The sequence below is a fragment of the Echiichthys vipera genome (genome assembly GCF_963691815.1).
Source record: "Echiichthys vipera genome assembly, chromosome: 16".
Taxonomy (NCBI): Eukaryota; Metazoa; Chordata; class Actinopteri; order Perciformes; family Trachinidae; genus Echiichthys; species Echiichthys vipera.
This window is the reverse complement of record NC_139841.1, coordinates 27,173,019-27,188,383: the sequence shown is the minus strand read 5'-3', so window position 1 is coordinate 27,188,383 and position 15,365 is coordinate 27,173,019. Positions and strand designations below refer to the sequence as shown.

The following is a 15,365-nucleotide window of genomic DNA, read 5'->3' as shown; positions in this document are numbered from 1 at the left end:
AGGAGCAGCGATGGGCCACAGCCGACATTTACCCCGAACAACCCGAACTAACGGCCGGACTCAGCCGTTAGTGATGGGTGAACGGTAGTCACGGTGTTTTTACGGTGTTTCACGGTGTTTTAGGTTAGTTTATAAAAGTGTAGCGGTAATTTAGATAACTTGACACGGTTGTTTCACCAACGGGAGGAAGTTTGCTGTGGCGGAGGAGAGATAAGAGGAAACCGGGGAGAGGGCCGAACCGTCCCGGACTGCCCCGGACTGCCCCGGTCATCATGGAGGACTCCGGCTCGGCCCTGGAGAAGAACGTCGCCGACCTCACGGTGATGGACGTGTACGACATCGCCGCCGTGGTGGGTCAGGAGTTCGAGCGGATCATAGACCAGTACGGCTGCGAGGCTCTGTCCCGGCTGATGCCCAAGGTGGTGCGGGTGCTGGAGATCCTGGAGGTGATGGTGAGCCGCAACAGCATCGGCCCCGAGACCGAGGAGCTGCGGCTGGAGCTGGACAAGCTGCGGCTGGAGCGGATGGAGCGGCTGGAGAAGGAGAAGAAGCACCGGAAGGTCTCGATATGACACTGATTATGTTTTTTATTATTATTTTATTATTAATAAACAAACAAACAGACTAAATGTGACAGGCCCACTAAGTTACTGTGGTTTAACCCGAGGATATTCACATTTTACTCAAGTTAAAGCAAAAGTTTTACTGTAAAAATACTGAATTATATAATATACCAAGATAAAAGTATTAATAACACTGTTAAAATACAAGTAAATGTCCTGAAAAAGGTTAAAATGATCAATATTACTGTAAAAATACTGAATTTAAACATGTACCCTAATAAAAGTATCAATACCACTGTTAAAATACAAGTAAATGTCCTGAAAAAGAGTGAAATCATCAATATTACTGTAGAAATACTGAATTTAAAAATATACCCAAATAAAAGTATCAATACCACTGTTAAAATACAAGTAAGTGTTCTGAAAAAGAGTAAAATTATCATTGTTACTGTAAAAATACTGAATTTAAAAATGTACTAATGTAAAAGTATTAATACTACTGTTAAAATAAAAGTAAAGAGTAAAATTATCAATGTTATTGAAGAAATACTCCATTACAGGTCCTCAATTGACAGTATTACTCAAGTAAACACATGAATACCACTGTTAATATACAAGTAAGTGTTCTGAAAAAGAGTAAAATTAATCAATATTACTGTAAAAATGCTCCATTATAAGTAAAAGTCCTGAATTTAAAAATGTACTAAAGTAAAATAAAAAACTACTGTTAAAGTACAAGTAAATGTCCTGAAAAAGAGTAAAATTATCAATATTATTGTAAAAATACTCCATTACAGGTACTCAATATAAAGTATTACTTAAGTAAACACATTAATACCACTGTAAATATACAAGTTAAATTCCTGATAAAGGGTAAACTCATCAATATTACTGAAAAAATACTGAATTAAATAATATACCCAAATCAAAGTATTAATACTAATGTTAAAATACAAGTTAAGAGTAAAATTATCAGTATTATTGTAGAAATACTCTGTTAGGGGTCATCAATTGAAAGTATTACATAAGTAAACGTATTAATACAACTTTAAATATACAAGTTAAAGTCCTGAAAAAGAGTAAACTCATCAATATTACTGTAAAAATGCTACATTACAAGTAAAAGTCCTGAATTTAAAAATGTACTAGAGTAAAAGTATTAATACCACTGTTAAAATACAAGTAAATGTGCTGAAAAGTAGTAAAATTATCAATATTATTGTAGAAATACTCTGTTACAGGTCCATAATTGAAACTATTACTCAAGTAAACACATTAACTTTATATTTACAGTGGTATCAAAGTCCAGGATAGTCCAAAATAGTAAAATTATCAATGTTATTGCGGAAATACTCTTACTTACACTGTTACAGGTCCTCAATTGAAAATATTACTCAAGTAAAAGTATTTATACTACTGTAAATATACAAGTTAAAGTCCTGGAAAAGGGTAAAATTAATCAATATTACTGAAAAAATGCTCCATTACAAGTAAAAGTCCTGAATTTAAAAATGTACTAAAGTAAAAATACAAATACCACTGTAAAAAACTACCAAACTAAATAGTTAAATTATTAATACTGCTGTAAAAATACTCCATTAAAATGCAAAAGTCCGCAATTAAACTGTTACTCTAGTAAAAGCACCTGTATTACTGTAAAAACCCTCCATTACAAGAAGAAGACCACCATTTTAAGTTACGGTAGCAATGATACGACCTTTATAAATACAAGTAAACGACCTGAATACAACATTTAACATTAAAAAAGTCAGTTATTATCTGAAATATTCATTATTATACTAATGCAGGGTAACGTCTGACGTGAGGGCATATCCGATGATACACTGTACACCATCAGCTTATTGTTACTCCTGCATTAATGTTTAAGCAGCATAATTGTTTTATATTAAACAAGAGAAATACATTAATAGTGAGAAACATCACAGGTACCTCAGAGTGACACCTTCATCTTGTTTTGTCTGCTCAAACCCTCTCAACCTTCAAATGATCCAGTTTTCTTTCATTTAAGACAATAAAAAGCAGCATACGGTCACATCAGGAAGCCTAAAACCCTTAAACTACCTGGTTAATGGACGTAACTTTGTCTCTGACTCAGCAGGAAACTCTGCACGCTCTGTTATATTTGTCAGATGTGTCGAATGTGTGATGAGTTTCCAGTTAGTCAGCAAAGTCTCTTCCATGAGTCGATCCATGAACATGTGAAACACGACGAGGAGACGCAGCAGCTCAGCAGACGCAGCCGCTCACACGCTCTTCTTAGTTTTTGTTCGCAAATCAAACAGAAAGTCACGATTACGTTCAATTTTATTTTATTTACAGTGGCAAAAGTTCTATTTTACGGCATTTTACATAAAGAGACGGTAAAGAACACACCATGTATTCATGATTTACAGAGACACAACAATTCCCCCTTGAGCAGCAACAAGTCACACTAGTGTTAATAACAATGATATTTATAATTATAGTTATTATATACAGCAGGGCCATTCATTTAATGTGGGATAGGAGTACATGCAGTATATTGCCTTTATTTTATCAACACAAATATTAGTCATAGGCCTCAAAGTGCAACAAGCTTGTCAAAAACAATCCTTGTTAAATAATTATTATTAATTATTGGACTAAAGTCAAAGTTTGAGGCGCTTTTTCTTTACTTGAGTTTTTTATTTACATGCTACTTACTTAATACCACTGTAAAAAGCTACAAAACTACTGTAAAATAACCACAAAAGTAACAGTATCTATAATAATAATTAAATTAATGTGAATAAAACGTATATGTTATAACAGTTAAAACAGCAGAACAGTAGAAACAAGCACAGCTGAGGAGACAGAACATGACAATAATAATAAATATGGTGGTAAATGTGATCAATAATGAGTCGTGGTGTGCTAACAAAAGGAGAAAATATGACTGATAATGTTTTTATGGCTATAAATTATATAATTTATTAAACTAATCATAGTATAAATGAGTAATGATAATAACGGCTCGTGCAGGTGCTTGAAATCCTTAAAAATGCTTGAATTTAACGTGTTTTCAAGACATGAAACGTGCTTGAAATTGTGTTTTTATTGCATTTTTTTCACAACAAATAGCTTTAGATTAGAAATTTAGTTTAATTTCTTATTTTTCTGGGGTCACAAATCACAATTTTCGTTGTTTATAGCGTGAAACGATCTCTTTTAATGGGATAAAAAAAGGTGAAATAATTATTTTTAAAGTGTATTCGTAGAGATATGTAATTTATCACAACCCTAAGGTGCTGGAAAAGCTTTAAAATGGACCTTAAAAGTATTTAAAAGTGCTTAAAAATGCTTTAAAGTGCTTGAATTTGACCGTGGAAAAGGTGAATGAACGCTGCACAAAGCAAACTTATCTAAAGGTGTTAAAACAATAAAAAATAGAATAGAAATAGAACAATAAATACATAAATTATTAATTAAAAACAACGTTGACGACAGTAGAACCCTGGATATTCAGTACACACATGCGTGCATTCACACAGATACACATACATATATATATATATTTATATATATAACATTATATTGATTAAATAAACATATTAAAAACAGTTATAACTGATGTATTTAGGGCGTTTCTCAGGACATTATATCGACACCACACGGACGTTAAGACGCTGTTTTTAAGCTCACACAGGTTTAATCTTTAACGTGTGTTTTTATAAACCTTTAAACTTCCAGAATCACACAGGAGGGAAATTACGGTGGTTTTAAACCAGGATTAAAGCTCAGACTCATAAAAACAACGTGCATGTGTAAGTTTCCATGTGACGGTGAGTGAAGCGCGGTCACCGGGTCACTGATTAACTGGGACTCGTGAGTGTGACCACGCGGACGTTTCTGCAGGTTTCACGACTTTGACACGGGAAAAAATGACACATCAACACAGGAAACACCTTCTTTCTTCGTCCGTTTCATCACAACACAACTTAATATCAATTATTTGGTCAATAATGCAACGTTTCCAGCGTTAGACCCGTGGACTTCACCTGTTTTTCTGCTTGTTTTTTTATGAACACCGCATGTAAACAGGTTTCTCCGCAGAATGGTCAGCAGGCATGTAACATCGTCAAAGTGACACATTCAAGAGCACAGTCGAGCTTTTCTCCACGCGCAGAGGGGTGGCGCATTAAAAGGAAAAACTCGGATTAAACCAGAAAATAAACACACACACACACACACACACACACACACACACACACACACACAACAGGCGTCACTGGCCACGTATCTCTAAAAAAGTTCATGTTTTCAGGTTTGTGACGATGATTTTTCACATCTGATCTTTTTAAAGAGTTCATTCAGCTGAAGAAGAAAAAGAATAGCTGTAGAAATGTCAGAAAGAACTGACATTTAGCCTTATGTCGCCTTAAAGCTCCCTAAATCTGCAGCGTGGAGCATTTAGTGTGTGTCCAAAATGAGCAGGGAGCTGTTGGAGAAGTAAAAGAGACTGTGTCAAACAAATCGTAAATATTTTGAGGGAAAAAAGTTGGAAGATTGTGAGACAAAGTCGCAATATTTTCACTACAAAAGTCGCAAGAGCGTGACAAAGAAGTTGAAATATTTAGAGAAAAAAGTCGGATGATTGTTATGAAAAAAGTCGTAATACTTTGAGAATAGAACTTGTAATATCTTAAGGTAAAAGGGGAAGATTGTGTCAAAAAATTGTAATATTTAGAGAAAAAAGTTGGATGATTGTTACAAACAAAGTCTAAAACTTGTGATATTTTGAGAAAAAAAAGAGAAGATTGTGACAAAAAAAGTTGCAAAATTTTACTAAAAACGTTTCAATATTTTGACAAAAAGGTCGGAAAAATCGTAATATTTTTGCGAAAAAAAAGTTGGAAGATTTTGACAAAAGAGACATAATATTATGAGATTGTGACAATTTTATGAGTCGTAAAATTTACTGAAAAAGTCTGACGATTTCGAAAAAAAGTCGTAATATTTTAGAGAAAAACGTCGGACGATTGTTACCAAAAAGTCGTAATATTTTGACTAAAAACGTTGGAATTGGATTGTTTAAAAAAAGTGGTAATATTTTGAGATTGTGACCAAAACCAAAGGTGACGTGTTGGAGACAATCGCCTCCATCTGGTGCGGACGTGTAGTCGTGACCTGGATGTGACTCCAGTTCTACGAGGTTCACCCTGAATGTTTTACAGAGACAGCAGCTGACGCGTTTTATCCACAATAATAAATAATAATAATAAACGGGTCCCTGATGGAGTAACGTTTGTGTTTGAGTCCAGGAGCTGGAGCTGGTGGAGGACGTGTGGAGAGGAGAAGCTCAGGACCTGCTCACCCAGATCGCTCAGCTGCAGGAGGAGAACCAGTCCCTCCTCACCAACATGTCCAACAAAGACCCCATGAGTGAGGAGGACCTGCAGAGGCACGAGGGTGAGCGCGCGCACAAAACACACACACACACACACACACACACACACACACACACACACACACACACACACACACACACACACACACACACACACCGATACTGCGGAAAACAACGTATTGGGGCTTAGAGAAGGGTACACCTGCTGTTTGTGTTTCACTGATACTGACTGTGTCTCATCCCCCGTCTCTCTCTCTCTACGTTATACACACAGTCAGTCACACACACACACACACACACACACACACACACACACACACACACACACACACACACACACACACACACACACACACACACACACACACACACACAAAGGAGGCCTTCTCTTGTGTCTGACGGCGAGCCAGTCTCGTCTCTGCATCAGAGGCTCTTTCGAGGTTTCACACAGAGGACACAGTCACTCTGACACACTGGGGACAGACCAGCCTCAGTGTACGAGCACACCTGCTAGAGACACACACACACACGCACACACACACACACACACAGACGCATGCTTGCATATGAATCAGGGTTCCCTCTGTTTTCTTGAATATTCTCTCCTAATAAAAAACAAAAGAATATAAATTAATTCAGACCTTTTCTGCTCTAACTCCTCTTTTCCTTGGTTGTTTCTGTTTTGTCCGTCTCCGTCTCCAGGTATGACGGAGCGGGAGAGGCAGGTGATGAAGAAGCTGAAAGAAGTGGTGGACAAGCAGAGGGACGAGATTCGTGCCAAGGACCGTGAGCTCACACTGAAGAACGAGGACATAGAAGCAGTAAGGCGACATGCAGCAGCGCACACTGATGCTTTCTGATCAGTTCACAGAGATGTCACAGCTTAATGGATGAGTTGAAATCTGGGCACAACACGTGCACGTAAGATCTCATCTCATCTTCAGCCTCTTATCCGGGGTCAGGTCGCGGGGGCAGCAGCTCCAGCAGGGGACCCCAAACTTCCCTTTCCCGGGCCACATTAACCAGCTCTAACTGGGGGATCCCGAGGCGTTCCCAGGCCAGTGTGGAGATCTAATCTCTCCACCTGGTCCTGGGTCTTCCCCGCGGCCTCCTCCCAGCTGGACGTGCCTGGAACACCTCCCTAGGGAGGCGCCCAGGGTTCATCCTTACCAGATGATCCTGAACCACCTCAACTGGCTCCTTTCAACACAAAGGAGCAGCGGCTCTACTCCGAGTTCCTCACGGATGCTGAACTTCTCCCCCTCTCTCTAAGGGCGCACTCACACTTTCCTTCCGCACCGCGCCCCGGGCTTTAGGGTACTTGTGCTCGTACACGCACACACATGTGCAAACGTGCTTTACAAAAGCCCACCTCTCTCAGACAGGCCGTGGACGGCCAGCTGGCCGCAGTTATGCGCAGAGCGGTTGCACTCACACTGCTCAAACGCACTAGGCTTTACCCGAAAAACCGGGTTTGGGCCGGTGCAGTAGGACAGTGTGGGTACGCCCTAAGGGAGACTCCAGCCCCCCTCCTGAGGAAACCCAATTCGGCCGCTTGTACCCTCGACCTGGTTCTTTGGGTCCTGACCCAGCTTTCATGACCACAGGTGAGGGTAGGAACCAAGATTGACCGGTAGATCCAGAGCTTTGCCTTCCTCAGCTCTCTTTTCGGCGCGAAACAGGAGTTAAATCCCAAAAAACATCCTTAACACGGCTTTATTTATGAATAGAGTTTATATTTAAGGTCGATATTTAGTCTTGAGCTCCTCGGGTGTTTCCTCTCATCCCTGTCTTCTCATACTCTGGACTTATTTTTTATAATTTACCCACAATTCTGTGTGTTTGTGCAGCTCCAGCAGCAGCAGTCTCGCCTCATGAAAATCAACCACGACCTGCGCCACAAGATCTCCGTGGTGGAGGCTCAAGGCAAAGCTCTGATCGAACAGAAGGTGGAACTGGAGGCCGGGGCTCAGGCGCGGGGGCAGGAAGTCGGCGCCCTGCGGCAGGAAGTCACACGCTTAAGGGAACGGCTTCAAGGAGACCTGAGGAACCCCGAGGAACCCCCTCCTCAGCCCCCCTCACCTGCAGAGGTACGCAGCTACAACGTCACGTCAGACTTTAATATGGAAATGTTTTTTTTAATAGATAATAGATCATTTTCTTCACATGTGGACTTTAAATGCATCGAGTACAATGTTCAAATCCGGTCTGTTGTACATTTATCTCCCTTCTCCCCTAATCTTTCTTCATTGTTTCTTCTCTAAAAAGGTTAAACCGCCAAAAAAAGTCTTAAAAACAGGACGTTTTAAAGAGGTCTTATCACTTTTAGGCCCTGTTTACACGATAACGCTCGCGAGTGAGACTTTCGTTTAAACAGCGACAGTGTTTTTGAGGCTTAACCCTTCAGAGTGGAATGCCTAATAACGCTCCACCGTTATGTTTCTGTGTAAAGAAGTAAAAACACTAAAGTGAGCTCTGATCTGCTCCGGCGTTGTGTGTGCGTGTAAAGGTAAAAACACTAAAGTGAGCTCTGATCTGCTCCGGCGTCGCGTTTGCGTGTAAAGGTAAAAACACTAAAGTGAGCTCTGATCTGCTCCAGCGTTGTGTTTGCGTGTAAAGGTAAAAACACTAAAGTGAGCTCTGGTCTGCTCACGCTGGCTCACGCTGGCTCACGTGGCGTGTGTGTTTCTGTAACATCCGTGTGCAGAGTTCAGGTAAACAACAACAAACATGTGGGACTGTTTGCATCAGTGGGACGTTCAAGTGTCCTGGGTGGAGCCGAGGCGGTGGGAGGCTGCAGACCGTGCTGCAGATCCCTGTCACACTGTACGGCGTCCTGCTTCTCCGCTGTTGGGGAGAGGAGGAGAAGGACGTTTCCCAGCATGCACCAGCTCTGGGTGCTGTTGTGTGGCAGCGCTTCACAGCTCCACCTACACACCTGACGTGCACACTACATCCAGTTTACACACTTTTGCATCACCGTGTCCACGCAGACTTCCCCCAAAGACACTCGTCTAAACGTGGAATAAAAAGTGGGAACACAACGCCACTTTTGCGTTACCTTTACGTCTAAACAGGGCCTTACGCAACATGAATGATAACTAATGATATTCCACCAAAGTTATTTGGCTTTAACCCAAATTGCAGGTGCATAATTAATTAAAACCGTCTGACAAAACGAGACAATAACAACAAGGATTGGTTTGTAAACGTATAATTGAGTGTGTTTTACTCCACCAGCTTGGTAAAGCTGCTACACTGGTGTTGGGGGCTGAGGGCGGGTCAGACACGCCTGACCCCTCTGAGCTGATGTCGGGGGGGTTTGACCTTCCCCTCCGCCCCCTGCCCGGTTCCCTCAGCCCAGAGGGACACGAGGACGGGGACGAGGAGGCTGAAGACGAGGCGGTGTTGCTCTGGGTAATACAGAAGTGCTAGTTTAGAGAACCAGAGTGCTGGTGGTGTGTTTGTACCCGACACTAACTCCAAACCTGCACCCCCCCCCCCCTGAGGAACAAGCATCAGTAGAAACACAATTAAAGCTAGCAGACTAACATCAGCGCGGCCCACGAGGAGCGCTGAAACTAACCGAGTGTGTCAGGAGGATTTGTGGCTCCTCGGCCAACTGGGTGAGACTTTGGGGTCGACCTTTCTAAATATAGATCGCCTCGACAGCTCGGCTTCTAACGGCACTTGAAGTTGTCCTTTAATGCACCGTGATCCTGAAACTCTGAGTAGAAGTGGTAGAAGTGGTAGTTTAGAGTCCAACTGAAATTAAATCTTCCATCACACAGAACGTATCTGCTCTGTGAGTAATGTCCCATGTGTTTTCAGAGGGGAGACATTCATATTTCCTGGTTTCAGGATGGATCTTTGCATTCATTCGTAAAAATCCTGTCATTTCTCAGAGGTTTGTGGAAGTGTAATACAGGCGCAGTATCATCCCTTGGTCTTTCGGGCGACTGCTGCACGCAATGTTTGTGTGAGTCGTTAATAATTTAAAGTGGAATTCTGGTGTAAAATCATCCCATGGTCTTTTTCTGCACTTACAAACATCAAATAATCCCAAGAGACAGTTTTTTTTCACAACTATTAACTGAGAAATCCAGGAGAGATGCTAACAGCCGGACGTGGCTAACACTGATTAGCTCGGGGCAGTACGGTGAAGGCATTCAAAGGTCTTTTTTAACCACTAATGCTGCTGAAAATAACAGCAAACCTCTGCAGCAGCATGAGAAGAGTCCCTACACACACAACAAAGCAGCAATGGGCTCCTTCCTTTGGGATTGACTTTGGTAATCCACTTGAATGGACTTTACTATGAGAGGAGCTGGTACAGGGGCCAGTAGGTAAGTCTTTAAAACACTCTTTTAATAAACTCCGGGTTCACTAACTACGTTGTTGCTGCTTTGTTGTGTGTGTAGGGACTCTTCTCATGCTGCTGCAGAGGTTTGCTGTTATTTTCAGCAGTATTAGTGGTTAAAAAAGACCTTTGAATGCCTTCACAGTACTGCCCCGAGCTAATCACTGTTAGCTACATCCGCCTGTTAGCGTCTCTCCTGGATTTTTCCGTTAATAGTTGTTACACTAAAAAAACTGTCTCTGGCTCATTTGACGTACGAGCCGAAGAAGACCACAGGATGATTTTGCGCCGTAATTGCACTTTAAAGTCATTTTAGTTGCTGGGACACATTATTTGATTTCAAGCGAGCCGGACCAGCAAAACAACTCCAGCAAGATTCAGAATCCGCCAACGTTGCAGCACGTCTTCATCAAACTCCCCCTCAGAGTTGGGCTTTGATCGCTGCTGTTATTTCGTTAGCAGGGAGAAATCTCTCAGCTACGACTAAAAACAGACTTCTGTTTCCTCAAACCTGCCTACGACATCACAGGGTCCCCACGTGTCCTGGGAAACCTGGAAGACAGCGGGACAATTTTCCAGTCGTGGGAAACGAGAGAAAATGTCAAATGTCCTGGAAAATCTTCTGTTCAGGATTATGTTAACGTTCACGTGGTGCCGTCACTTTATGGATGAGAGCATTTTGAAAAGGTTGGGATGATGTGGAAATGTGCTGTCGAGTGTTAAACAGCGTCTCTTCGGTCTGGTCAGATATCAGATATGATCTGTAGGAGGCTGCAGTTTGTTTACTCTATTTATTCCCGAAGGCCGAGAGGAAAAGCAGCTTTTCCGATATTTTCCCAAGGAACCTTTGAATCTCCCTTTTGAAACAAAACAGTTAAAACAGTTGAAACAGTTGAAACAGGAAGTGCTTTTATGTTCGACTGCGAAAAGAGGAAACTAAGCGTGATTTCAGTTGGACTTTAGAAAACACATTAATAAGAATTAGGGTCTGTTTTTGGTTTTGCTCAGTGCATGACGTCCTCTGTCAGCTGCATGTGTTGGTAACAGTGACGGTGAATGCTGCTGAGTTTAAAAACAAAAGCGTTTTAGCTGAAAGGGAGGAGGGAAGGGCGATCAAACGTATTGGAACAAGGCCCGATGTCTGACTTAGCGTTCACCGTTTGCCACCAGGAGGCGATGTGCGATGAGGACATGCCTGCTGTGTTCCAATACTTTACAAAGGTATCCTCACTTCCTTGCCGCCTTCCTTCCTTCCTTCCTTTGCGTTTCCTTCCTGTGATGCGTTTGTCTCTCTCGCAGGAGGCGCTGTGCGAGGAGGAGACGGGCGGCCTGGACCCGAAGGACCCCAACAGGCCCCGTTTCACCCTGCAGGAGCTGAGGGACGTCCTCCACGAGAGGAACGAGCTGAAGGCCAAAGTCTTCCTGCTGCAGGAGGAGCTGGCCTACTACAAAAGGTGCTCACAGGGACACGAGTGTCGGCGTGAGGAGGGTGCGTCTCGGCGCTTCATCAGTAAAGTCATGTTGTTTGTTTTCGCAGTGACGAGACAGAAGATGAGATCGTTACTCCGTCTCCGTCTCCTTCACCTGAACTGAGGAGTCGCTCCCGTTCTTCTGCCCAGCCGGAGTCAGGAATCAAACGCCTGTATGTTACCCTCACATATCACACTCCGACTTAAGATTAGTCAGAGAAAAACCCTCTGATTGCTTCGCATGTGCTGAGGAAACGCCTGTTAAACTGGTCCCTGCATGCGCAAACATTTCTCTTAATGGGGACACGTTATACTCTCGTTTCATGTTCCACGAACTCACAATTAAGACTCCGACCACACGAACTCGGGTGTTTTTATTTTCATTTACAATCTAAGGGCGCACTCACACTGTCCTTCCGCACCGCGCCAAAACAGGTTTTACGGGTAAAGTCTAGTTGCTTTAACCAGTGTGAGTGCAACCGCTCCGCGCATAACTGCGGCCAGATTGCCGTCCACGGCCCGTCTGAGAGAGGTGGGCTTTTGTAAAGCACGTTTGCACATGTACGAGCACGAGCGTGCGCACGTGCACGAGCGTGCGCACGAGGCCTACGGCGGTTCTGAGGTCATTTCCTGTGCGCCTGTTGGGACATAGAGAAAAGAAGGAGGGACCATGCGCGGACATCTAAAACAATGGCGGTGAAAGGTTCACGTTGGTGTGATGCGGAGGTGGAGTGTTTACTGCAGATTTGGTCGATGAAAAGATTCAAAAACAGTCGACAAGACGCACAAAAACTCAGAGGTCTACGGAAAGATCTGGAAACAAAGCCACGCATCGCCATGACGTCATCAATGCGTGTGACGTGTTACGGCGTGATGACGTATAGGCAGCAAGAAGCATTCTCCGAGGCCCAGGTAGTGTGAGTACAAACGGGCCTGGAGGGGGGGACAAGGACCCTAAAGCACGGGGCACGGGACGGAGGCACAGTGGGAGTGCGCCCTTAATCAGTAGTTAGTGATTAAAACAGCGTAATAACGTCACGTTTTATTCTTCTTCACTGCACTGATCAGATCCTTCCAGCAGAATTTGCAGCATCGCTTTGAGGCTTTTTCACGCACTGCACGGCGGTAAACTGCGTGTTTCTCAGCACGGTTTGGACTTTCATCCACACGGAACCGCAGTTGTGGGCTCCTGAGACCAGAAAGATTTATTTTTTGGGGCTTTTTCACGCCTTTATTGGGCGGGACGGCTCGGAGAATAACAGGAAACAGGGGGGGGGGGCGACGTGCAGCAAAGGGCCGCAGGTAGTATTCGATGCTGGGCTGCTGCAGTGAGGACTTCTAACGCTGGTACATGGGGCGCCCGCTCTAACCACACACACACACACACACACACACACACACACACACACACACACACACACACACACACATTTTTGGGTAAAACAGAGGTTGATGTGGTCCCTGTCTCCCCCCTCTCCGTCTCCCCCCTGTCCGTCTCCCCCCTCCTCCCCTTCCTCTGCACATCTCTTCCTGTTTGTGCCTTTGGTGTCTTCTACCTTCTGTGTGACAGGATCTTCACAGCCATTATGCCGATGGTGGCGGCTGGTCTGATCTCAGATGACCCCACTTTACAGCCAATCAGACGTCTCGTGTCGCTTGTATGACTCGACTTCTCTCTCCGCTAACAGCCTCCCTCCCTTTGCATGTGCCGGCTCGCTCTCTCCACGCTTTATTTTCCACCTTTTGAAGCATTCTGATTGGCTGATGGTGGGGCTGTCTGTGTCATCGCTGTCCAATGGGATGATTGCGTATAATAAAACAATCAGCCAGTCAGAATCTCCATGTCGTGTGTCGTCGTCTCGTCTCCTGACCACAGTAACACAGTAACACAGTAACGTCTGCACCTCTAAACTCACACCTCTGGTTTAGTTTTAATGAACTCTAAAGTGCTTTCAGCTCTTTTTGCAGTAGTTAGTCCTGTAACAGTGAACTCATCATGTTCAATTCACCTTCACTGCACTGATCAGATCTGTGGTCACGCTCTGCACGCTGGGAAACAACATGTACAAAAGCCAAACATGTCAAATCTCCAGAAATAGAAAACGCTACAAATGCAAAATACAGTTTTGCTTCCTGTAAAATCCGTCCTGAAGTTTAGTTTGAGTGATTAAACTGATTAAATATTGTTTTTGGTTTATTTTGTTTGTTGTTTTATTCTTTGCAAAAAAAGTTTTTCTTAGTTATTTTTTTTACATTATTTATTTTTTGTTGTTATTTTTGTTTATTTTATTTACATTATTTATTTTTTGTTATTCTTATTTATTTTATTTTATTTTTATTATTTTCCTGTTATTCTTATTTATTTTATTTTTATATTTTGTTGTTGTTATTATTTATTTTATTTACATTATTTATTTTTTGTTATTTTTATTTACATTATTTATTTTTTGTTGTTATTTTTATTTACATTATTTATTTTTTGTTGTTATTTTTATTTACATTATTTATTTTTTGTTGTTATTTTTGTTTATTTTATTTACATTTATTTATTTTTGTTATTCTTATTTATTTTATTTTAATTTTTTTTAATTAATTTAATTTAATTTTTATTATTTGTCTGTTGTCATTCTTCATTTTTTATTTTTTGTTATTATTTATTTTATTTTTTTATTTTTTTTTCCTGTTGTTATTCTTATTCATTTTATTTGTATAATTTTGTTTATTATAAAAAGCTAAACTAACAGTATGAGACGTTCGTGCAAAACTGCAAAAATAAAGTGCAGACAAACCTTTTTAACAGAATATAACGCAGATACAACGATGCTTGAGATAAAGCTAATCGTGTAGTCTTTATTTTATTTATTTATTGCATTTATAACATTATTAAATATTCTTTGATAAAGTGAATTTCTCTCTTAAACCGTTTCCTCCCATAAAACAATAACACAGTGTGAAGCCGCTAACGCTTCTTCACAGAGGACAGATGCTGACGCCGTCACGCGCACCGTCACATTAAAGCCTCCTGTCTCCTCCCCCCCCTCTCCTCCCTCTCGTCCCTCAGGTTTAGTTTCTTCTCCCGGGATAAGCAGCGGAGCTCGCAGCGGAGCGGCCAGTTCGACGCCGGCCTCGGCTCGTGGACGGGGAAGGACGACGTGTACACGGAACAGGCGCAGGAGGCGTTCCAGCACCAGTAGGGAGAGGAGGACACTACCCGAACACTCCTTCATCACTCCCGTGTCCATCACTCGAGGCCGGCGCGGAGGAAGCGCCCGCACCAAAGCCACCGCTAGACACTGAAAATGTACCGAGCGCTTGAGGTGAGAGAGAAGGAAGAGAGGGAGGTCGATTTATCACCTGAGGATGCTTCTACATGCAGAGCGTATGACTCAACGAGCAATACAGAGGTGAGAGAGGAAGTCGGACGTGGAGAGGGAGAGGAAGAGGAAGAGGGAGAGGAAGAGGGAGAGGAGGAGGGAGAGGAAGAGGAAGAGGGAGAGGAGGAGGGAGAGGAAGAGGAAGAGGGAGAGGAGGAGGGAGAGGAAGAGGAAGAGGGAGAGGAAGAGGGAGAGGAGGAGGGAGAGGAGGAG

General features: G+C 42.5%; 1 protein-coding gene across 5 annotated transcripts; it reads left to right on the top strand.

The window, feature by feature from the left end:
* On the top strand, positions 1-15,191 carry rilpl1 (Rab interacting lysosomal protein-like 1; the record flags this gene model as incomplete). 5 transcript variants are annotated; one of them, XM_083929835.1, is made up of 9 exons in its annotated part: positions 1-560; positions 5,864-6,011; positions 6,652-6,770; positions 7,800-8,039; positions 9,190-9,366; positions 11,480-11,530; positions 11,609-11,763; positions 11,847-11,951; positions 14,840-15,191. In XM_083929835.1, the coding sequence occupies exons 1-9, from the start codon at positions 273-275 to the stop codon at positions 14,970-14,972; spliced, it is 1,416 nt and encodes a 471-aa protein (XP_083785961.1). In that variant the 5' UTR covers positions 1-272. The 5 variants fall into 5 exon arrangements, with proteins under 5 accessions (XP_083785961.1, XP_083785962.1, XP_083785963.1 ...); XM_083929836.1 differs by lacking the exon at positions 14,840-15,191 and adding an exon at positions 13,349-13,442; XM_083929837.1 differs by lacking the exon at positions 11,480-11,530.
* Positions 15,192-15,365: the final 174 nt, after the last annotated feature.